Raw genomic sequence first — 24,735 nt, forward strand, 5'->3', positions numbered from 1 at the left:
AGCCATTTTGGTATGTTTTAGCTTACAGAAACACAACTTGATTGCTCTATGTTCTGTAACTTTGCTGAATTCATTTATTAGTTTTAACAGGTTTTTTTTATTTGTTTGTTTTCCACCAGTGGAATCTTTCAGATTTTCTATATATAAAATCGTATCATCTGAAAGGACAGATATTTTTACTTTTTCTTTTCCAGTTTGGATGCTTTTTATTTTATTACTATTTTTTTTGCTTATTTGCTTTGGCTAAGACTTGTAGTATCATGTTGAATATAAGAATCTGGAGCAAGCACCCTTGTCTTGTAGTTGGTCTTACAGGAAAAGTGTTTTATCATTTACTGTTGGGTATGATAATAGTTCTAGATTTTCCATATGTGACATTTGTTTTTTAAGGTAGTTTTCTTATATTTCAAGTCTCCTGAGTATTTTTCTATATCACAAAATGGGGTTAATTTTTGGAAATGTATTTTCTGTATAAATGGAGTTGATATTTTATGTTCCCCCTTCATTCTCTTAGTGAGAATGTATTTTATTGATTGATTTTCAGGTGTTGAACTCTTCTTGCATTCCTTGCATTTCTTCATGTTCTGGCATACCCTTGTATTTATGTAGGCATAAACCCTACATAATTTGGTCATGGTGTATAATGCTTTCAATGTTCTGTTGAATTATTGCTAGTGTTTTGTTGAGGATTTTCACATAACCTATAGTTTCTTCTTAAGCCTTTTTGTTAGTGTTACTATCTGGGCAATATGGAATGAATGAATGTATAGATCTTCACACAATGAATGTGGAACTCTTTCCTCTCTTTACTTTTTTTTGCAAGAGTTTTAGGTTTTAATTCCTTGTTAAGTAGAATTCTCCAGTGAATGGTTCTGATCCTGAGCTTTTCTTTTTTGAAGGTTTTTGATTTCTGATTCAGTCTTTTTACTGTAAGATTTTTCAAATTTTCTCATTCTTTATATTTGATTTTTATTAAGTTGTATGTTTATAGTAATTTACTTATTTTTTCTAGATTATCTAGCTTTTTAGTGTGGAATTTTCAGTTTTCTCTTACATTCCTTTTTACCTCTATTGCAGGGTTCCCCAATCCCTTGGCAATGGACCCTTTTCAATCCATAGCCTGTTAGGAACTAGGCTGCAGAGGAGGAGGTGAGAGGTTGGTGAGTGAGGGTTACTGTCTAAGCTCCACTTCCTGTCAGATCAGCAGTGGCACTGGAGTCTCATAAGAGTGCAAACTTTCTTGTGAACAGTGCATGCAATGGATCTAGACTGTGTGCTCCTTATGAGAGTCTAATGCCTGATGATCTAAGATATAACAATTTCATCCAGAAACCGTACCATCCCCCTCCTCTCTCTGTGGAAAAATTGTCTTCCACTAAACCTATGTCTGATGCAAAAATGCTAGGAGTTGCTGATCTATGGCATCAGTTGTAATGTCCCCTTTTCATCTGATATTAGTTATTTGAATCTATTAGTTATTTGAATCTGACACTAGTTACTTGAATCTATTTCCTTTTCAAAAACATCTAGCTAAAGTTTTGTCAGTTTTCTTGATCTGTTCAAATCAATTACCACCTGTTAGTTTGGTGTATTTTTTGTATTGTTTTTCTATTTTCTGTTTCCTTTATTTCTGTTCTAATTTTCATTTATTCGTCTCTCTACTAGTGTCAGGCTGACTTTGGTATTCCTCTTGTGCTTGTGCTGTGAAATGAAGTTGTTGATTCGAGATGCCTTCTTTTTTATTGTAAGTGTTTACAGCTATAACTTTCCCTGATAGCACAACTTTTGCTGCATTCCGTAAGTTTGCAATATACTCATTCTACTAGTATAACCACCCTTGCTCTCTTTTGGTTACCATTTGAATGTAGTATCTTTTTCCACTCGTTCACATTTAGCATCATGCCCTAAAGAGTCTAAATCAGTCCCTTTGTGGAGCCCGTGTTTTATGCATTTAGTCCATTTTTTTTTTTTAATTAAGAAACTTAATTCATTAACTGAAATACTTACTGGTAGAGAAGGACCTACATATTGCTGCCATTTTGTTTATTGTTTTTATGTGTATTGAGTTTTTGTTCCTTTATCTTCACTCTTAATGTCTTCCTTTGTGTTTTGATTTTTTGCTAGTGACATGCTTTGATTCTCTTCTCATTCCTTTTCCTTTTTTTTTTTTTTTTTTTTTTTGAAACACAGCTTCACTCCTGTTGCCCAGGCTGGAGTGCAATGGCCCAATGTCAGCTCAGCACAATCTTGGCTCACTGCAACCTCCACCTCCTATGTTCAAGAGATTCTCCTGTCTCAGCCTCCTGAGCAGCTGGGATTACAGGCATCCACCATAATGTTCAGCTATTTTTCTTTTTTTTGGTAGTTTTAGTAGAGACAGGGTTTCACCATATTCACCAGGCTAGTCTTGAACTCCCTACCTCAAGTAATCCGCCCGCCTCGGCCTCCTAAAGTGCTGGACTGCTGGTATGAACCACTGTGCCTGACCTTTTGCCTCTATTTTGTAGAGATTTCTTTATAGTTAACATGGGGATTACATAGGACATTTTACACTTGGAATAAGCTATTATAAATTGGTATTGAATTCAACTACAAATGAAAACCACACGTTTACAGCTTTGTTTCTCTCCAACTTTCTGTTATTGATATTGCAAATAACGTCTTTTATTAAAAAAGATTTGGGATCCTGTATGTTGCCTTGGCTATATGTGAATGCCTAACCTCAAGCAATCTTTCTGTTTCAGCCTCTCAACTAGTTAGGACTACAGGCACATGCTACTGCACCCACCTTAAATCTTTATATGGCATGTATACAGATGTATGGATGTAAAATTTTTTAAGGCATTTGTCTTTTAATGCTTTTAAAAGTATTATTCGTCATCAATCTTTCAATAATATAGGACTCTATATTTGACCATATATTTACCTTATCAGAGAACTTTATGTCTTATAAGGCTTCCTATTGCAGTTTAGCATCCTTCTTTGAAGTATTCTCTTTAGCATTTCTTGTGAGGGAGGTCTGGTGGGAATAAATGCCTTCAACTTCTGTTTCTCTGGGAAAGTCTTCATTTCTACTTCACTTTTTAAGGAATGTTTGCCATATATTTGTATGTGTATATATGCAATCTTAATTGACAGGATTTCTTTTCACCAAATTTCTCACTGCCTTCTGGCCTTCAAGGTTTCTGCTTAGAAATTCACTGGTAATTTTTTAGAAGCTTCCTGATATGTGGCAAGATTTTCTCCTTTTCTTTAAAAATCAACAGTTTGATTGGGTGTGCACTGTGGCACACACCTGTAATCCCAGCACTTTGGGAGGCCGAGGCAGATGGATCACTTTAGCCCAGAAATTTAAGAACAGCCTGGATCACATGGCAAATTCCCATCTCTACTAAAAATATAAAAAATTAGCTTGATATGGTGGCAGGTGCCTATTATCCCAGCTATTCAGGAGGCTGAGATAGGAGAATTACATGAACTTCAGAGGTAGAGGTTGCGGTGAGCTTAGATTGCACCACTGCCCTCCAAACTGGGGAACAAAAAACCCCCACACACAAAACAACAATTTATTATAGTGTATCTCTGTATGGGTGTTTTTAAATTCTTAGTAGAATTCGTTAAGTTTTCGAATTTGATATGGTTTCAGATTTGTATGTCTTTTTGTCTTTGAATTTGGAAAGATTTTGGTCATATTATTCCAATAATGTTTTCTGCCTCTCTCTTACTCTTCCTTTTATGTGACTTTCATAATATGTATATTGATGTTCTCCTCAGTTTATTCTTTTGTTTTATCTTTTAAATCCATAATTTCAAATAATTTATCTTAAAGTTTACTGATTCTTTCCCACACCTGATCAAGTCTGCTGGTGAGTTTTTAATTTCAGTACTTTGTTTTTCAGCTGTAAAATTTTTTTTTTTTGAAAATCGTTTCCATCTCTCTTGATAGTCTCATTTTAGTTCTTGTACTATTTTTCTTACATTTGGTCGCTTATGTTTGTTTTGTTTTCTCAGTGAACAGCTAAGACAGTTATTTTAAACCCTTGTGTGGAAATTCTGTGATCTCAGTTTCTTTAGGTTCAGTTTCCAGTGATGTACTGTTTTTTGATTTGGCCATTAGGCCATGTTTCCATGTTACTTGCATGTCTTGTAATCTTTCTTGAGATTTTGGCATGTGAGAAACAGCCACTCTTCCATTTTATGTACTGGCTTCGCTGAGGGAAAGCTCTTTTCTAGTCACCCCAGATAGAGGTTCTGGGACTTCTCAGTACCTTTGCTGGGATGCCTCTCGCCTGTACGTGCTTTTATTTTAACACATATAGCTGATTTAACTGTCTTAATTTCCATTAGAGGATTGTCCATGCTATTTCTCAGGTGATTTGATTTTGGTTTCAATCTGGTCTTAGTATTCATTTGCCAACAATTTCTTACTTCCTCTGGTTCCTGCCTGTGAAATTGCAGACTCATTGTTGCCTGATATGCCCATGTTTTCAGCATACTGCATCCTGGTATACAAATGATGCTACAGTTTCTTTCAGTACTTCAGATTCAAGTAAGATAGAAACCAGTTTCTCAGGCATCCTGAAGACAGGACAGAACAATGTTGGCAGCAGGGAGGGGTTGCTCTATCCTGAGGGACGAGCTGGGAATTGGAAGGTTTACTCCTATCATTCCTCACTACATCAGATAGAGGAAGGGCTAAAGATGAGCAAAATATCATGGACTTGGCTACTGTTTTGGGTTGCAGTATTTCTTGACAGTGCATTTTACTGGGTGCTGCAGCTTCTTAAAGAGTCTACAGAGTAAAATTTGGTTCCTTTATCGTTATTGAATTGATGTCTCCGTGGGAGTATGAAAGACTATAGACCTATCAACTATTTGAATGTATTCTTTTTTTTGTTGTTGTTGTTTTTTTGTTTTTTGTTTTTTTTTTTTTGTTTGTTTTTGAGACGGAGTCTCGCTCTGTCGCCCGGACTGGAGTGCAGTGGCCGGATCTCAGCTCACTGCAAGCTCCGCCTCCCGGGTTTACGCCATTCTCCTGCCTCAGCCTCCCAAGTAGCTGGGAGTACAGACGCTCACCACCTCGCCCGGCTAGTTTTTTGTATTTTTTAGTAGAGACGGGGTTTCGCCATGTTAGCCAGGATGGTCTCGATCTCCTGACCTCGTGATCCGCCCGTCTCGGCCTCCCAAAGTGCTGGGATTACAGGCTTGAGCCACCGCGGCTGGCCTGAATGTATTCTTTTAATAGCTAACTATTCAGATTATTTGCCCACTTTCACATTGTTTTATTCTTACCTAGTTGAGTTACTTGAAAATTTTGGAAATTAATGCCTTGTAAGATATACAGTTTGCAAATATGTTTTCTTACTGTATGGGGCATTTCTTCCCTTTTTCCCTTTGCTACACAGAAGCTTTGTAGTCTAATGCGATTTAATTTCATTATTTTTACTTTTGTTGCCTGTGCTTTTGGGGTGATATCAAAAAAGTTGTTACCTAGTTTGATATTGTTGAGATTTCTAGTAGTTTTTCAGCTTCAGATTATATATTTGCTTCTTTCATTTATTTTGAGTTGATTTTGTATATTGTGTAACAAATATAATAGTCAATTTCGTTCATCTGCATGTGGATATTGAGTTTTCCCAGCACCGTTGTTTGAAGAACCTGTCCTTTTTCCATCCTCCCCTCCTTGCACTTTTGAAAACAAGATAACATAAATGTTGAGTAATTTGTGGATTTTCTATTATTCTTAACTGGTCGAATGTCAGTTTTTTTTTGCTAGTACCATGTGCTCCTGTTAGATTTTCTTTGTAATATGTTTAGTAATCTAGTAATACACTGCCTCTAACTTTGTTCTTTATGTTTTAGATTGTTTTGGTCATTCAGTGTCTTTTGTGTAGAATGGATGTTTTCACAGTATTAATTCTTTGATTTTAGGGACAAATCTTTCTGTTTGTGTTTAAGTTTATTGGATCTTTTTTTGTAGCTTTCAGTATACATGTCTTTTATATCCTTGATTAAATTTATACCCAAGTTTTAAATTTGTTTGCTGTTGCTTTTATAAGTGAGACTGTCTTAATTTTCCTTTTTAGTAGTTTGTTGGTATGCAGAAATGATAATGATTTTTACATATTGATTTTTTTGTCCTGTAACTTTATAGAATTTATTTATCAGTTCCAGCAGTTTTCTTTTGGTGCAGCCTTGGGGTTTTCTGAACATAAGATCATGTCATCTGCAAGTAGAGACTAATTCACTTCTTTCTTTCTCGTTAGGGTACCTTTCATTATTATCTGCTGTCTAATTATTCTGGCAAAGACTTCCACTACTATGACGAAAATAAGTGGTAAAGAGTAGTCTTGTCCCTATTCTTAGGGCAAAATTTTCACCTTTCACCATTGAATCTGATGGTAGCTATGCATCTGTCATATGTAGCCTGTAAACTTCCTCTCTTCTTAACTTGAGAGTTACCATGAAAGGGTATCAAATTTTGTCAAATGCTTTTGCAGTTGATAATACAATGATCATGTACTTTTCATTTTTTCTTTTTTTCAATGTGATGTATTACATTTATTGGATTTGCATATGTTAAACTATGCTTCTCAGGGATGAATACCATTTGATCATGGTTAATTATTCTTTTAATGTGTTCTTATATTAAATTCGCTAGTACTTTTTGATAATTTATTTATGTGTTCATCAGGAATACTAGCCTGTAACTTTCTTTTCTCATAGGGTCTTCTCTGTCTAAGCAGTAAATAATTAAAGATTCTCTTCAGGGAAATGCCCCAATTTTTTTCTGTTGCGTATTGGTGATTGTGTCCTGGGGATTTGAAAGATGGCACCAAATATTTACTTACTTTTGAAAACAAGCCCCAAGACAGACACAGCAGCCTGGCACATGTGTGCAGCTCCTGTTGAGACTGTAGCAGCTGATGGTTATGTTATAAAATTGTGTGTCCCTATAATCTTTAAATATTTTTTTTTTTGAGACAGGGTCTCACTGTATTGCCCAGGTGGAGTTTTTGTTGTCCACTGAGGGTTGTTTATTCTGTTAAAAATGCCTTCCTACACTCAGGAAAAATTAAGTGAATATTCATCTTATCTAAACTTTAACAGGCCTTCTGAGGGTTAGTGTGAGTTCTTTACCCAGTGAGGGTGGTGCTGAGAGTTTTGGAGTTGGTAGCTTCTAAGTTGCGGGAAATAGTTTTTGCTGAGAAGGCAAAACTTCCAGAGTGAACAGGCAACTTAATATCCCTTAAATCTGAAAGGATCACTGTGTTATGCTTTTAGAATTACAGTTCAACAGAGGTGTAAAGAAAGCAGGCAGTGCAGTGCCCTAAGAAGGAGTCTGCATAAGGGAAAAAAGCAGTTCACACAGATACTATCTTTCTTACTTTATCTTTAACCCCTTCTGCTCAGATGTTAGGGTGATGTCATATTGAACTACTTGGCAGTTTATCTTAGGGACTGGTACTGCTGTTTTGCAGGAGTGTCCCAGGTCTCATCTGTGTTGTTGCTCTGCCAATGTGGATGCAAATCGGCTTATCAGATTGACATCCTGGAAGCACTGATCATAGACCACACAGGCCTGAAACAGGAAGGGCTTCAGTTACCCAGAAACACTGTCTTTCTAGTTTGAGCAGAATGGACTCCAAACAAGATCATGAGGTTGCCATGAACACTGTAGGTGGCCTTGAGTTTTCTTCAGAAATAAATCCAGAGATGCAGTTCAAACTAAGTATACCTGAGATAGTGGAAGATTTTTCTGTCTCTGAAAAACCCCTAGATTGCTTACCTGCTGTATGTAAAACACCACATGGAATACAAAAGAATGCTTTCAGCACAGCAGAAGCAGTTGCCTTGGACAGGCCTGCCAGCCACAATTAGAGACCTCTCAGTATCTTTGATATTCATTACCTGCAACTACCCTGGGTCAATCCTTACATGGAGAGTGCCACACCAGCCATCCATCCTTCCCTTGATTTGCCAAATATGTATTCATAGAACATGTTCTTGCTACCTCAGCAGTTCTAAAACTTGGCCCAACCACTATATTCTCCAGGAAACAGAAATAGGGAGCAATTTTCCTACCTACCACCACCTCACTATTTCAGTCCCCACATCCCGTTGTCCTTGTCATCACCCATGAGGCTTTCTGTGCCTTTGGCCATCTCAGCCATTCTGCCTCTCTTCCACTGTGCAGACAAAAGCCTACTGTGGAGGATGGCCATCAGTCTCCGGAACCCCCCACACCTATCCTCATGTTCGGAATAGTAAACAACCTAGAATGCCGTCTGCCAAGGCAGTTCCTAGTGGCTTTCCAGGGGATACAACTCTCGTGTTCCCTGCCTCCCCTCAGCCCTCACCCTAGATCCACCTTCCCACACAGGCTGTTGCTGACACGTTCTCTGAGTTCCGTGAGGATTATACCAGGATCTCCACCCCTCCTTCAGTCATGCTGTCAAGGCTATACATGATAGGTAGTGAGCTCCCCACAGCCAGGCTCTCCAATAGCAAATATCCTGAGACCCAGGAAGTGGGTGAAAGTGCTCAGCCAGTCCCCATGTACACCTGGAAGACAGTGGCTCAAGACAGGAAAGATGGAGGCTCACCTCCTGTGTTAGAGAAGCAGAGTATTACCAAAAGCATCTCAAATAAGCCAGTAGAGTTGTCTTCTAAAGTGGTGGAGGTAGATGCTTCCAAAGCTGACCATATGAAAAAGATGGCTTCCATGGGCCTGGTTCACAGCAGGGCTGGAAGTGGCTTAGTGCTCTCCAGAAGTGAGATTCCAAAAGAAACATCTTCTCCAAGAAATGACTGTGCTATCTAAAGATCTGAAATCATTCACACTGATCCTTCATCCTGGGTAGTACCCAGGCCAAGACCTAATGAAGAGAACAATGGTGAAAGCATGCTGGAAAACCAGATAATAGACTGGATGATAATGAAACAGCAGAGTCTTCATATCTTTGCATGTGTGGTAAAGACAATATAATGCCTAATGTTTTGGGGTCAGTGTCCTGTGCAGGCCACCCCACCTCTGTATTACCTGCATGTTACCAATCTCCAACCCCAGATGGGACAGATGGCACTAGGACCAACAGGAGCTCTGTGGATACCACACTATCCGTCATTCAGGAAGTGGGCCAGCCTCCAACCATGCCTGTCAAACAAAGCAGCAACACCAGCAGCAAGGATGCCAAAGCTAGCAACCCAAAACTGAGTTTCAAAGCAAATGAGAATGGCCTTCAACCAAGCCCCATATTTCTGTCTCCACATAAGGCTTTCAGGCTCCCATCAATTTCCTATCCCAGAAGTTATTTTCCTTACCCAGTATCTAAAGCCACTGCTATAAGACCCTTCTCCTTATGTGACAAAGGACCTTCTCCTTACATGACAAAGCAGCAGATCCGATTTTGTTGCTCAACAACAGTCTCTTTCCTGGGCACCTTGCCCCAAAGTCTACACTGCCTTATGTGGTGCCCATGGGCCATCTAGAGTTTCTGATCTACCAAGATGCCCTCGGATTTGGCATGGTACAACCCATGTTGATACCACACAGGCCTATGGAGATCACTAAAGAGGAGAAACCAGAGAGGAGGTCACGTTCCCAAGAAAGAGCCTGCCACAAAGACCCAACTCTCCAGAATCAGCTTTCTGAGATGTTGGAAACTAGCAGTACAGCATTTCATCCAGAAGTCCCCACTGACATTCTAAAACTGAATGCCAGCTGGAATCAGGTGAAGATTGTTATCAGAAGTGATAAGGTTGTTTATGTAGACCATCTTCAAGAAAAACCGGATGTTAAAACTGATGCAAACATATCTAAACCCAGCTCCACAGTGAAAAATGTCCAGAATGCTGAACCTGCCAGTCCCCCAATTGTCAAGCCATCCCTGCAGCAGCATGGCTATTTCATCACCCTAAGAAGAAACTGTGGCACACTGGTGACTTTCATGAACCTTGTACTATCAAACAGACTCCAGCCAACAAAGAGAAAAAGAAGAGAAACCAGATAGGAGGTCCCATTCCCGTGAAACAGCCTGCCACAAAGACCCAACTCTCAGGAATCAGTTTTCTGAGATGTTGGAAGCTAGCAGTACAGAGTTTCATCCAGGAGTCCATACCGACAATCTAAAACTAAACTTCAGCTGGAATCAAGGGAGCACTGTTAGCAGAAATGACAAGATTATTTATGTAGACCTTCTCAGAAGAACCAGATGCCAAAACTGATGCAAACATGTCCAAACTCAGCTTTACAGCAAAAAATGTTGGTCAGAATGCTGAGACTGCCAAGCTGCCAGTTGTCAAGCCATCCCTGCAGCAGCATGATGATTTTATCATGCTAAGAGAGGAGTTGGGGCACATTGGTGACTTGCCTGAGGCTTATACTCTCAAACAGACTCCAGCCAACAAAGAGAACCTAGGGATGCCAGTTTCAACACCATTCCTGGAGCTAGCTCTAGTGAGTGATGGTCATGCTGTAACTTTTAGTAAAATCCAAGAGAATCCCAAACCATATTGCCTTGGCAGTGCCCCAATGAGTATGGACATAATCTCTACTTACACCAAAGATGGAGCCAATGAGGCCAAATCAAATGATGGCAAACTTCTGAAACCAAAGTCATCTAAGCTGGTAAAGAGAATCGCTACCTCAGCAGGTTACATGGGTGACAGATTCAAGGGTGTCACTACTGAACTGTATGCAGATTCTAGTCAGCTCAGGTGGGAGCAATGGGCATTGCAGGTGAGCCTCTCCACCCAAATTTTCACAACTTTACTGGTTGTTACAGTTTAAATCTGTAAAGAGGACTGGGTGACTATGATAGGAAATGGCACTAGGCAGATTCGACTAATGAAGCTTATGGTAATTTGAATGTATATATTATGTCCAGTAAGGGAATATGAATAGTAGTACTTAGGATGTACATGTGTCTGGATACTTTAAGTTGTGCTATAAGTTATGAGAGAACATGATCACCTGAATGCAGTTACAGGTTGAGCATCTATAATCCAAAAATTCAAAATCTGATTTGCTACAGAATCTGAAACATTTTGAATGTCAACATCATGCCCCAAGTGGAAAAACCCACACACAAGTACTTAACGCAAACTTTTTTACATATGTAAAATTATTAAAAATACTGAATAAAATTACTTTTAGGCTATGTGTATAAAGTGTATGTGAAACATAAATGAATTTTTTGTTTAGACTTTGTTCTCATCCTCAAGATACCTTATTATGTATATGCACATATTCTAAAATCTGATAAAAAATTAAAATACTTGTCCCAAGTATTTACGATAAAGAGATGCTCAGCCTGTAACAGAAGTTTTAATTATTGTGAATAATTTCTGAAAAATGCATGGCATTTACCTAGCAATTGATTTTATTTTTCTGTTGATAAATAACCAATATATCTAGAAGTGCTGCTCAGAATACCTTACTTGATATTTGCTTGAGAAGATGTGTAGCAGCTGCGGGTCTGCAGGATCATTCAACTTACACACACACACACACACACACAGACACACACACTCACTCCCCTACCTCTTTCAGAATGGGATATAGCATATATTAACTTGGTAGTTAATTATGATACATATTGTATAGGAATTTTCTAAGATTTTTACTTTCATGTCAAAGATTAATAGGCCACATTTTTTTGAATGTTAAGAAGAATTTATCTTTACAAAAAGGAATGAAGTTATTTAAATGACCCCCTTGAATGCCCATTTTAATTACATGACTAGAAGAATTACAAAAGGACAATATTTTATGTCTGCCTAGTGCTTACTGTGAGGTCAGTTCTTCAAATTTCTGTTTTTCATATTATTGTTATTACAATATTATATAAGCCTTTAAAGTTAAATTTTATTTCCAAATATTCAAAAACTAGTTTATAGCCTATATTTCTTGTGAGATTTTTTCCTGCTGTTTCTGTTTTGTTTTGATCGTGTGTTGTGTTCTTATTCCAAAAGAGAATGTGCACAAAAATGTGTTCACTGATATACATGCTTATAGCTTATGTATCTAGATACATTAAACTCTTTGAAAACAGTGTGGTTAAAGAGTTTATCTCTGTGATTAGTTTTGGGCAAACATTTGTTTGGAAATATTTTTCTTTAATGTAAGACAAATGAAATAACTTTTACGATAAGGTGTTGATTGTTTTCATCCCTCTGTTTTCTTTTTTTTCTAGCTTGCAATGATGCGCTTCTCAGAGTTGGAGGTGAATGAGAAAAAAGGTGGCCATTCAGAAACCAAAGACTCCAAGGCATACAAATTCAGCACAGCTGACTCAGAGAGGTGGAAAGGAAATTGGGACAATAAGTCAAAATGTCTTCTGGAGGGGGATATTGCCAGCCAGAATAACCGTGAGAGATGTAAGTACAGCTGAGCCACCTGCTTGTGTGGCTCATTTACCACATTGGTGGCAACAGGGTGATACTGCCCCCAGGGCCCAAGGAGGTGAGATAAATCAGTTCACATACAAGATTCTGACTTCTGTAAGGTGTCTTCTTAGAATAATGGGCTGTTTTTGCCATCTGTGGAGTAAAGGACTGATTGTCTTTTTAATCATTGTGGCAATCAGGAATGAATTATCTGTGAAAGATTATTTCCTTTTAATAATCTGTGAAAGATTATTTTCCTTTAGAAAAGGGACACATCTCCTTTTCTAAAGGAGGCCAGGCCCTATAGTTAGAAACAGTACACTTTTCAGTTTTTTAAATTATTGATTTATTTTTGTTGATGCATACTAGGTGTACATATTAGCCCTTCTTTCTTGAATGTGGGTTTCCTTTTCTTCTGCCAGCCACTCCACTGAAGCAGACCTAGAGTGTGTTCGGTCGCAATGCCTGGGCAGGAGTTATTGGCTCCGAAACTTCTCTTCCAGGAGAATATGCCTGAATGCTTTGTAGACTACCTTGAATTAGGAGCAGAGAAAGTTGATGCCTACGGTGGAGAGGGCATAAGTTATAACAAGGTTAGCCTCAGCTGTGGTGATACAGTTGCTTGCATGGAAATGGACCATGGGAAACCCTCAAAAGTCTCAGTCCTCTCCCATCCTGTTAGGGCTCAGCATCTGTGGCACCAACAGTGGCAAAATTTATTTTTGAGGTGGAGACTTGTAAATGTTGCCATGGAAATAATTCTATGAGGTTCTACTTTGACACAACTGTGACAAATTATAGAATGTATGTGTTGTGTCTTATAAGACCATGTTGCAGGGAGCAGGTGGTAGACCTCAAATAACAGAGTCACATTCTTATCTATCAAGGGCACATGGTTTTCTGCTTTTTAGAAGGGCTGAAAATAGCAGGAGTGGTAGAGTCTAATGGTTAGGACCCCTGAATCTCTTAATTTATATCCTTTGCCCTGTGATTAATGCTGTGGGTGATGATTGAAATAGTCTAATTTAAGAACATCCAGATTGAGATGTGCAGCAAAGGAACATAGAGCCTCTCATCTCTATAGCTGATAGCCTGTGTTTCTTAGGCTGTCATTGTGGGCGGGATTATTACTGGCCTTTGTAAGGTCATGTAATATCTTGTGAAGGGAGTGGCAGGAGCTTATTTAAAGGAATGAGAATCTTTGATCTAAGAGATAATAGTGAAAATAACTCAATTCTTTGAAGTTATTGTCACTTTTTGTAATGACTTGGAGAATTTGGTAAAGGGTGAATGGAACCAGTTTTGGAGAAAAATCCCTTTAAGAAGTAAGGAAACTCTGTGTGCATGTGATTGCAGTGAACCCCAAATTTAGCAATGGAGGGGTTTTGATAATAGTTCAGGGTGAGGTCATGGTCCCCTGGGTTTCCTGGTATTATGTGGGGAGTTTGGAGAATGCCCATGAGATGAGTTACAATCTTCCAAGGCACAATTGTGTAGCAGGCTGGCCATCCTTTCCTGGCTGGTCTCCTCATGAAGGGGGGAGCAAGAGGTTGTATGTGAAGGGGTGAGCTCCCTACCCTCACTGGGTAGCTTTTACCAGATGGGAAATTTTGGAGTAGACAGAGTTGGCCAGGGCTGTCTTATAGAGGTAGTGTCATTCATTGAGCGGAGAGATGAAGTTACCAGTCAGTCATTGCCCACTGACTTCACCTTGTGAAATACTCATCACAACTCTTCTAGTAAAATATGCTGTTAGTTTGGACAAAAGGTCAGGTGGGTGAGAGATAATTTTGCAGTGGGGATAAAACTTAATTGGAAAACCATTTCCTCAAGAAAGACGCCTTAGACAAAGTTGAGAGTGTTAGAGATACAGATGACTGTATGCAACCTGTAGTTCAGATATAAGGGACAAAAGTAGAATCTAAAACACTCAGATTAAGAACTTCTTAGTTAGTCTGATATTTGATGTGGGAAAGGAAGTTCATTCTGGGTTGGGTCCCACACTAGCTAAGCCACTGCCTGATTGTGACTCTCAAAGACATTGTGACACCGTGCAATCACTTTTTTCAAACCATGTTTTCTATCTTAAAGGAGTTAGGGAGAGGAGACAGTACACTTTAAAAGTTTAAAAGTATACTTTTCCATTTGCACATGGCATTTCGCAAGGCAATACTTACATTTTTACTCCGCATCCTTAGTCCCTCTCTCTCTTTCAGGGGAGACTAATTGGATCAAAGAAGTTGAATGGTCTAACTGGAAGAATTCATGTCTTAGTATGTTTTCTACTGGTATAAACAGGGTAATTTATAGTTAACAGAAATGTATTTGCTCATAGTTCTGGAGGCCAAGAATTATGAAGGCCTTCTCTGGTGAGCTCCATCTTCCAGTTGCATCCCATGATGGAAGGCAGATCGGCAAGAGAGCAGAAGGGAAAGAGAAGAAGGGGACTAAACTCATTTATTTTAATTATGAACGCAATTCCACAATAATGAAATCACTCCCACAGTAATAACATTAATTAATGTCCATGGTCATGACCTAATTACCTCTTACACATCCCAGTTCTCAACATTGTTGCACTGGGGACTAGGTTTCGAACACTTGACCATTGGGAAACATTCAAACCATAGCATTCCACCTGTAGTCTCCAAAATTCATGTCCTTCTCATATGCCGAATGTATTCATTCCATCCCAATAGCCCCACAATCTTAACTCATTCCAGCATCAACTCAAAAGTCCAAAATCTAGAGTCTCTTCTTAATCAGATATGAATGGGACCTAAGACATAATTTACTATAAGGCAAATTTCTCTTCTACTGTGAGCCTGTGAAGTTATGTGCTTCTAAAATGCCATGGTGGAACAGGCATAGGAAAGACATTCCCATTTAAAAATGGAGAATAGGCAAGAAGAGAGGAGTAACTGGTTCCAAATAAACCCAAAATACAAAAGGGGGAGAAAAACAACAACAATGAGTTTTTTGTTTGTTGGTTGGTTTGTTTTCTTTCTTTCTTTCTTTTCTTTCCTTTCCTTTCTTTCTTTTTTTTTTTTTTCTTTGAGATAGAGTCTTTTCTGTTGCCAGGATGGAGTGCAGTGGCGCCATCTCAGCTCACTGCAGCCTCCGCCTCCCTGGTTCAGGTGATTCTACTGCTTCAGCCTCCCTAATTGCTGGGACTACAGGCATATGCCACCACATTCAGCTAATTTTTTGTATTTTTAGTAGAGCTGGGGTTTCACCATGTTGGCCAAAGTGGTCTTGATCTCTTGACCTCGTGATCCATCTGCCTCAGCCTCCCAAAGTGGTGGGATTATAGGCATGAGCCAGCCCTCCCAGCCAACACTGAGTTATAAAGCTGGACAATCATATCTTTTGATTTCATGTCTTACATATATGCACACTGTGGTAAGAGTTCAGCCCTCAAGGCCTAGGCATTCCTGCCTGGATGGTTTTGCTGGGCTTTAGTCCACCCAGAAACTCTCATGGTTTGGATTTACATTCCTATAGCTCTCCCAGGCTGAAGGTGCACTCTGGTAGTTCTACAGTTCTGGGCTCTCGGAATTGGCTTCAGACTCACAGCTCCACAAAGCCTTACTGTAGTGGGAATCTGGCTATCCCCCTGTGACATGACTCTGCCTGAAGCCCCAGGCTATCCAAAACATCCTTTATAATGCAGGTGAATGTGGCCCTGGCTCAGGGATTATATGTACCTGTAGAATCAGAACCATATGGATATCATTGTAGATTAAGACTTATCCCCTCTGGCTGTGTGACTTGAGGCACACCTGGGCTAGCTTGAGCCATCACTGGGGCAGCCAAAGATCACTGCAACAAAATGCAGGGAATAGATACTTGAGGTGGTGTACTTGCCTGCAAGGCAGTATCTTTCCTCCAAGATCTCTCAAATGCCTTCAGGCTCATTCTCCCATAGTCTTGATGAATAGCACCTGTTTTCCTTATATCTGAACTATCTCTTTAGCAAATGATAGCTTTGCTATATGTTGTTTTTATTCTCTTGAAACCACTTTTTTTCTTTACATGACTATACAGAGTTTGCCAAATATGTTCATTATGCTTTCTTTTTAATTACAAATTTTGTCTTTAAATCATTTCTCTTTTCTCTCATTTTGCTGGTAAGTTGCCAAGGAAGCCATACAGTACCATGAATGTTTTAAGACTTAGTATTATTCTAGTATCCTAGTTCATTGCTCTTAAGCCCTGCCTTTCACAACATCCTTGGACATGAAGGCAATTCTGCCAAGTTCCTTGAACTTGTTTTAGGAAGGGTATCCTTTCATCCAGTTTCCGGTGACATATTCTTCATTTTCATCCAAAACCTTATGCTGTCCATAGTTCTACAAACATTTGATTAGTTCCAGCTGGTGTGACCAGTGTCCTCATTGTGGTCCTCCTATGTTGAACAGGAAATGGAAGCTCCTTGGTTCCAGTGAAAAGCTTTTCCCTCCACATGTGTGCAACCAGCAGACTGAGTTTTTTGAAATTGTCTCTGAAGTTGTGCATGTGCTGTCAAATTTTGTCTTTGGCTTTTCCCAGACCCCTCTTCGCCACACCTTGGGTCTGCCCAGGTTCTCAACCTTCCTCTGGCAGCTGCTTCCCTCTGCTGATTTTGCAGGCAGCTGCCATGTCCTGGACCATGGGCCCTACGGGAGAGATGATTACTTCTGCCCAATAAGGCTCTAGGTTTATTTTGACATGCTGTCTCCTTCCCTCCTTCTTCATGATCTCTGCTGTTGGCCCAAGTGAATATTGGTGTTACCCTTTCAGTAGATGACATTTTGGGCATATTTTTTGTCTTAATCTCATCAGCCTTTTATTTCAAAATAATGACCTCAGCAAATATTACTGTAGCGATATCTATGCCAGTCCTGGCTTGATTGGATCCTGCTGCTGAAAGAAAGGACTGTATTTTTTTTTTTTTCAAGATAACATTGATGTTTCATCTTCTTTCTTATTTGTCTCATTCCTCTAATATACAAAGGTGAAAGGAGAGAATTATGAGTGTGGTATATGCCTAACTTTCTGCTTTGCTTGCTGCTCATCTTCAGTGTACCCTTCCTTTGGAGAAGTCTATTTATGAGATTTTGATATTAACAACGTGAGAAGTCCAGTTTCTAAAGAAGCATCTGTCAATAGCAGATTACCTTGGCATGGTCCCAGCTATTCCCTGAATCCTGCCATCTCATAGTGATTTTTGAGTGCATTTATGTATTCTGGTTTTCTCTCATGCTAGGCAAGTATAGTCCTGGAAACAAACAGTGCAATCCCTTTAAAGCCCTAAAGGATGAAGATCTTCCTGTAGAGAAGTATTTAATGGAAAGGCAGCCTGTGGGTGAATCAACTACAGACCAGGTAGCTATGGGTGTGCTGCACAGCCCCATCCTCCAGCTGGAAAAGAAATGCAAAGTCTCAAGTGACAGCAGCCAGACTGAGACTACTGCAGAGAAGTTGCCAGAGGACTCTTTCCTAAAAAAGAAGCAAAAACAGGTTTATATAGGTGAGTTTTGTCACCTTTAGCTGCCTGCTCTGTGGGCCTGTGCATACAGCCACAGTGGATAGGCATGGCATATGGATGTGTGGCATGTAGCACCCACAAACAGAATCAGTGAAGAGTTTTTATTCCCACTCCTCCTCCATAAGATTTCCACTCTGGAGCCCCACAAACTCCGCTCATAACTTCCCTGCTTCACAGCCAGATGCAAGCACTCAAGCCCAGAGAGGGTCAAAAACAATTTGGTTCTCTCCCAGAAGCAGAGATGGTAACCACGCTCCTTTCCCTTCTCCCCTCATACTACTAGTGATGCATAAAGTCATTTGTTCCTTTCAAGGCAGCATTTTTATTAATTTGTAGTTATTTATTCATTAGATAACTGGCCCTAGAGGGAAGTGACAAATTCCTCTATCCACTTAGAAGACCCACATTATAGTGAGCTGACCAGCCTGAAGGTGTATATTACATTTACAGGGTTTCATCCTAAGAAACATCACTTGATGCACCTTAGAGAACAGTGGGAGCAGCAGGTTTTGGCAGCAGAGAGCAAACCTGGTCTGCAAGGCAGGAGGGAAGTGACCCAGACAGTTCAGCCTGAGGTCACTGCCTGGGATTATGATATCATGAAAGAGAAACTCTGCAGGAAAAGGGCAGAGGCCAAAGGCAATAGAAGCTGGTTGGAAGAATCTCTCAAACCCAGTGACAATGAAGAAGGTATGTACAGGCCACTTCTTGACTACCCTGCCCACTTCCTTGTGGAATGTACAGAGAGAGTTGGCTTTCTGTTCTCTTCTCTGAGCACTTTGAAGAAACTTGCTACTTGCAGTTTGATGTGTTAACCTATTTTCCATTTGAATGAGGGATAATTATGTCTGAAAACTTAATTTTAAAACTGAAGTTGCTCCAAGGTAAGAGTTAACAGTGGTATTTTCTTTCTGCATGGGCTACAACTAAGTAATGGCTCCTTTTTTGCCCTTTTCCCATGTCTCTTGCCTGCTAGCTACTCTGCCACCATGCTGCACCCTCTATATTTAGCCTTGCCTATGTTCTCAGGCCGTCCACCAAAGAAGAAGCTTTTATCCAACAATGCAAGCCGCCAAAAGCTGTCTCACTCACGCTGCATACCATCGGTGAGGCTGCCTGATAAGCAGCAGAAAGTTAGAGAGAGCGTTAAGACAGATATGCTGTGCACAAACAAGGAAGAGGATTGCCCTGCTACCTCCCTACTGGAGAAATACAGCAACAACAGTGAGAAGCCGTCTGGGAAGAGACAGTGCAAAACTAAGCACTTGATACCTCAGGACCTGAGGCAGGGGTTCCTGCTAACAGGGGGCTGCTACATTGAGAATGCTGATGGCAAGGTACCTCTTAGCACTTGTTTTCTCCTTAGGCATATGTAGGGGTAATTTCCCCTCACCCCAACATTCCCCACCTGCCTGCTTTTCTCAAGGATGTAAAGCCTTTCTTTTATTGTACTCCTAACTTCCCTGTCTTGGAGGTGTAGTCTTCCTTGGTGGTGATAAAATTGGAAACTATTAAAATTTAAATCCATACCCCAGTCCTTTGATATTCCACCTCGCAGGAAGGAAAGGAAACTGCCTTCCCCATGCAGATTTGTCTTACAGGAAGGAGGAGGGGAAGCAATGGATGTGGAAAGGATGTAGTCTTAATCTTAACTGTGTATACTAACTCGTTTGGTCATAGTCAGCTGTCCCAAGATTCAGAAAGCAGCTTGAACCCAGTTCCAACTATGATCTGACATTATCCAAGCAGGAGCTGAAGCCCTTCAACTGCTTGCAAGAGTTGCTACCAGCTTCCCAGGACATGACGTTGCCACACTCATGTTCCCCTCAAGAAACCAACCAATCTTGCCTAGTGCTGCTGAGAGCAAAGAGAATTATTGTTGATAGGCATGCTGGTGAGACTCTCCTGCAGCAGGCAGCATGGCTTGGCTATGAGGTGAGTGTCCTGGTGAGCACTCCTAGAGCAGCTGCTGCTTCCAGCTAGAGGGCAGGTCATGCTGGCTAGGATGGAATAGTGGGAGGTACTTGGACAGCAGAGCTCAGCCCCTTCACATCAAGGGATTGGGCTGGTGTTACAGTAGCATGTTTCTGTTAGCCCCAGTCTCCCTTCTGTCTTGGTGGCTTGTGCAGTCACAGTGTGCAAACAGGCATGCAGTCAGGCAGGCTGCTTCAGCATCCTCCAGTCTGGCTTATTTCTGCTATAAAATTTGACAAAATTCAGGGCTTGATGACTTGGGGAAATTTAATGAGTCGTTTTGGATTCTGATTAGCAAGAGGAAGAGATGTTATTAGCTCTATCTGGTGTTGCTTGTGCTATAGTGGCCCTGTGTGGAGAGCAGGCAGGAAGTGGCAATGCACGTCATGCACAGGTGTTCAGATATGAGGGTGTGGAGCAGACCTGAGTGGTGGTCTCTTTCTGAGAGAGGGTAAGGTGGCCCTAGGGCTGAGCACTGGTGGAAGGATTCAGATTCAGGGTTTCTCCTCAAGTCATTACTCTTTCTCACCCTCACTCCTGACCCCTACACCCATACTCCTCCAAGGATGGGTGATGACAGTGTTGGCTAATGTCAGCTCAGCACTGGGCTGTGTGCTCTTTCTAAGCTCACATGATCTGGACTAACTCATTTTACTCTTTCATCATCTTTGCCAACTAGTATCACTGTTTTCATGTGAGGAAACTAACTCCCAGAAGTGTTAAAATGACTTGGATAGGTAATAACCTAGGAATAGTTTCAGTTTTAGTTGTTTTTATAGAACTGATGGGTGTGAGGCCTGTACCAATGAACAGCTTCAACGAATTCCACATCTATACATCTCTAGGTCACAAAGCTTTTGATGGCACATTTGGTTTTGAGATTGTTTTTGTTTATGTAAGGACGGCTGACTTTGTTGCTTTAGATTTCTGGTATTTGGATAACTAAAATTTCTAGACTGCCACTTGGATGGTTAGAAAAATAGTAACTTTTTCAGATATTCAGTGAATTTGCAACAAGTAAATTAAATAGATCACAAGTTTTTAGTTAAAACACCTTTTTTTTTTTTTTTCCTCAGGCAGGGTCTTGCTGTGTTACCCAGACTAGAGTACAGTGGTGTGATCTCAGTTTACTACAACCCCTGCCTCCTGGGCTCAAGTGATCCTTCCACCTCATATTCCTGAGTAGCTGGGACTACAGGCATGCACCACTACACCCAGCTAATTTTTGTTTTTTGTAGATACAGGGTCTTGCCATGTTGCCCAGGCTGCTATCAAACTCATGAGTTCAAGTTACCTGCCTACCTCAGCCTTCCAAAGTGTTGGGATTACAAGCACGAGCCACCGTTCCCTGCCTATAGGTGGTATTTTGATACATCCATACAACTTGTAATGATCCAGTCAGGCTATTTAGTATATTCATTACATCAGACATTTACTATTTCTTTGTTTTGGGAATATTTCAAACCTTCTCTTCTAGATATTTTGAAATATACAATACTCTTGTTAATTGTAGCCCACTTCTCTGCTATTAAACATTAGAACTTATTCCTTTGACATACCTGTATATTTGTACCCTAAATTAACCAACTCCTATTTATCTTGCCCACACCTACACTGGCTTCCGAGCTTCTGGAGACTATCATCTTATACTCTACCTTCATGATGTCAACTTTTCCAGCTCCTACATATGAGTGAGAATATGTGATATTTATTTTGCTATGCTTGACTTATTTTTTTTTCTTATTTTTATTTTTTATTATACTTTAAGTTCTAGGGTACATGTGCATAACGTGCAGGTTTGTTACATATGTATACTTATGCCATGTTGGTGTGCTGCACCCATCAACTCGTCAGCACCCATCAATTCATCATTTATATCATGTATAACTCCCCAATGCAATCCCTCCCTCCACCCCCCTCCCCCCTCCCCATGATAGGCCCCAGTGCGTGATGTTCCCCTTCCCGAGTCCAAGTGATCTCATTGTTCAGTTCCCACCTATGAGTGAGAACATGCGGTGTTTGGTTTTCTGTTCTTGTGATAGTTTGCTAAGAATGATGGTTTCCAGCTGCATCCATGTCCCTACAAAGGACGCAAACTCATCCTTTTTGATGGCTGCGTAGTATTCCATGGTGTATATGTGCCACATTTTCTTAATCCAGTCTGTCACAGATGGACATTTGGGTTGATTCCAAGTCTTTGCTATTGTGAATAGTGCCGCAATAAACATACGTGTGCATGTGTCTTTGTAGTAGAATAATTTATAATCCTTTGGGTATATACCCAGTAGTGGGATGGCTGGGTCATATGGTACATCTAGTTCTAGATCCTTGAGGAATTGCCATACTGTTTTCCATAATGGTTGAACTAGTTTACAATCCCACCAACAGTGTAAAAGTGTTCCTATTTCTCCACATCCTCTCCAACACCTGTTGTTTCCTGACTTCTTAATGATTACCATTCTAACTGGTGTGAGATGGTATCTCACACAGTTAGGTTTTGATTAGCATTTCTCTGATGGCGAGTGACGATGAGCATTTTTTCATGTGTCTGTTGGCTGTATGAATATCTTCTTTTGAGAAATGTCTGTTCATATCCTTTCCCCACTTTTTGATGGGGTTGTTTGTTTTTTTCTCGTTTATTTGTTTGAATTCTTTGTAGATTCTGGATATTAGCCCTTTGTCAGATGAGTAGGTTGCAAAAATTTTCTCCCATTCTGTAGGTTGCCTGTTCACTCTGATGGTAGTTTCTTTTGCTGTGCAAAAGCTCTTTAGTTTAATGAGATCCCATTTGTCAATTTTTGCTTTTGCTGCCGTTGCTTTTGGTGTTTTAGACATGAAGTCCTTGCCCATGCCTATGTCCTGAATGGTACTACCTAGATTTTCTTCTAGGGTTTTTATGGTATTAGGTCTAACATTTAAGTCTCTAATCCATCTTGAATTAATCTTCGTATAAGGGGTAAGGAAAGGATCCAGTTTCAGCTTTCTACTTATGGCTAGCCAATTTTCCCAGCACCATTTATTAAATAGGGAATCCTTTCCCCATTTCTTGTTTCTCTCAGGTTTGTCAAAGATCAGATGGCTGTAGATGTGCGGTATTATTTCTGAGGACTCTGTTCTGTTCCATTGGTCTATATCTCTGTTTTGGTACCAGTACCATGCTGTTTTGGTGACTGTAGCCTTGTAGTATAGTTTGAAGTCAGGTAGCGTGACGCCTCCAGCTTTGTCCTTTTGACTTAGGATTGTCTTGGCAATGCGGGCTCTTTTTTGGTTCCATATGAACTTTAAAGCAGTTTTTTCCAATTCTGTGAAGAAAGTCATTGGTAGCTTGATGGGGATGGCATTGAATCTATAATAACCTTGGGGAGTATGGCCATTTTCACGATATTGATTCTTCCTATCCATGAGCATGGTATGTTCTTCCATTTGTTTGTGTCCTCTTTGATTTCACTGAGCAGTGGTTTGTAGTTCTCCTTGAAGAGGTCCTTTACATCCCTTGTAAGCTGGATTCCTAGGTATTTTATTCTCTTTGAAGCAATTGTGAATGGAAGTTCATTCCTGATTTGGCTCTCTGCTTGTCTGTTACTGGTGTATAAGAATGATTGTGATTTTTGCACATTAATTTTGTATCCTGAGACTTTGCTGAAGTTGCTTATCAGCTTAAGGAGATTTTGGGCTGAGACAATGGGGTTTTCTAAATATACAATCATGTCATCTGCAAACAGGGACAATTTGACTTCTTCATTTCCTAACTGGATACCCTTGATTTCTTTCTCTTGCCTGATTGCCCTAGCCAGAACTTCCAACACTATGTTGAATAGGAGTGGTGAGAGAGGGCATCCCTGTCTTGTGCCAGTTTTCAAAGGGAATTTTTCCAGTTTTTTCCCATTCAGTATGATATTAGCTGTGGGTTTGTCATAAATAGCTCTTATTATTTTGAGATACGTTCCATCAATACCAAATTTATTGAGCGTTTTAAGCATGAAGGGCTGTTGAATTCTGTCAAAAGCCTTTTCTGCATCTATTGAGACAATCATGTGGTTCTTGTCTTTGGTTCTGTTTATATGCTGGATTACGTTTATTGATTTGCGAATGTTGAACCAGCCTTGCATCCCAGGGATGAAGCCCACTTGATCATGGTGGATAAGCTTTTTGATATGCTGCTGAATCCGGTTTGCCAGTATTTTGTTGAGAATTTTTGCATCAATGTTCATCAGGGATATTCGTCTAAAATTCTCTTTTTTTGTTGTGTCTCTGCCAGGCTTTGGTATCAGGATGATGTTGGCCTCATAAAATGAGTTAGGGAGGATTCCCTCTTTTTCTATGGATTGGAATAGTTTCAGAAGGAATGGTACCAGCTCCTCCTTGTACCTCTGGTAGAATTCAGCTGTGAATCCATCTGGTCCTGGACTTTTTTTGGTGGGTAGGCTATTAATTGTTGCCTCAATTTCAGAGCCTGCTATTGGTCTATTCAGGGATTCAACTTCTTCCTGGTTTAGCCTTGGGAGAGTGTAAGTGTCCAGGAAATTATCCATTTCTTCTAGATTTTCTAGTTGATTTGCGTAGAGGCGTTTATAGTATTCTCTGATGGTAGTTTGTATTTCTGTGGGGTCAGTGGTGATATCCCCTTTATCATTTTTTATTGCATCTATTTGATTCCTCTCTCTTTTCTTCTTTATTAGCCTTGCTAGCGGTCTGTCAATTTTGTTGATCTTTTCAAAAAACCAACTCCTGGATTCATTGATTTTTTGGAGGGTTTTTTGTGTCTCTATCTCCTTCAGTTCGGCTCTGATCTTAGTTATTTCTTGCCTTCTGCTAGCTTTTGAATGTGTTTGCTCTTGCCT

At 40.1% G+C, this 24,735-nt stretch overlaps 2 protein-coding genes across 2 annotated transcripts in view; both read left to right on the forward strand.

Moving 5' to 3' along the window:
• The window catches only part of LOC104674201 (BCL-6 corepressor-like), a 55,936-nt gene that overhangs the window by 11,245 nt on the left and 19,956 nt on the right, over positions 1–24,735 (forward strand). Inside the window, exons 2-6 of the mRNA XM_010378462.1 lie at positions 12,256–12,381; positions 17,639–17,902; positions 18,371–18,610; positions 18,932–19,257; positions 19,601–19,855. Of these exons, the coding sequence (XP_010376764.1) occupies positions 17,719–17,902; positions 18,371–18,610; positions 18,932–19,257; positions 19,601–19,855 (1,005 nt within the window). The 5' untranslated portion in view covers positions 12,256–12,381; positions 17,639–17,718. The remainder of the gene's footprint in view (positions 1–12,255; positions 12,382–17,638; positions 17,903–18,370; positions 18,611–18,931; positions 19,258–19,600; positions 19,856–24,735) is intronic.
• LOC115895681 (BCL-6 corepressor-like) lies at positions 8,989–17,088 on the forward strand. The gene is given in 6 exon segments (XM_030926336.1): positions 8,989–9,387; positions 9,390–9,826; positions 10,246–10,777; positions 12,198–12,381; positions 12,919–12,983; positions 16,741–17,088. Coding segments are annotated over 6 exon segments (1,965 nt in total).

The sequence above is a fragment of the Rhinopithecus roxellana genome, chromosome 22 (assembly GCF_007565055.1).
Source record: "Rhinopithecus roxellana isolate Shanxi Qingling chromosome 22, ASM756505v1, whole genome shotgun sequence".
Taxonomy (NCBI): Eukaryota; Metazoa; Chordata; class Mammalia; order Primates; family Cercopithecidae; genus Rhinopithecus; species Rhinopithecus roxellana.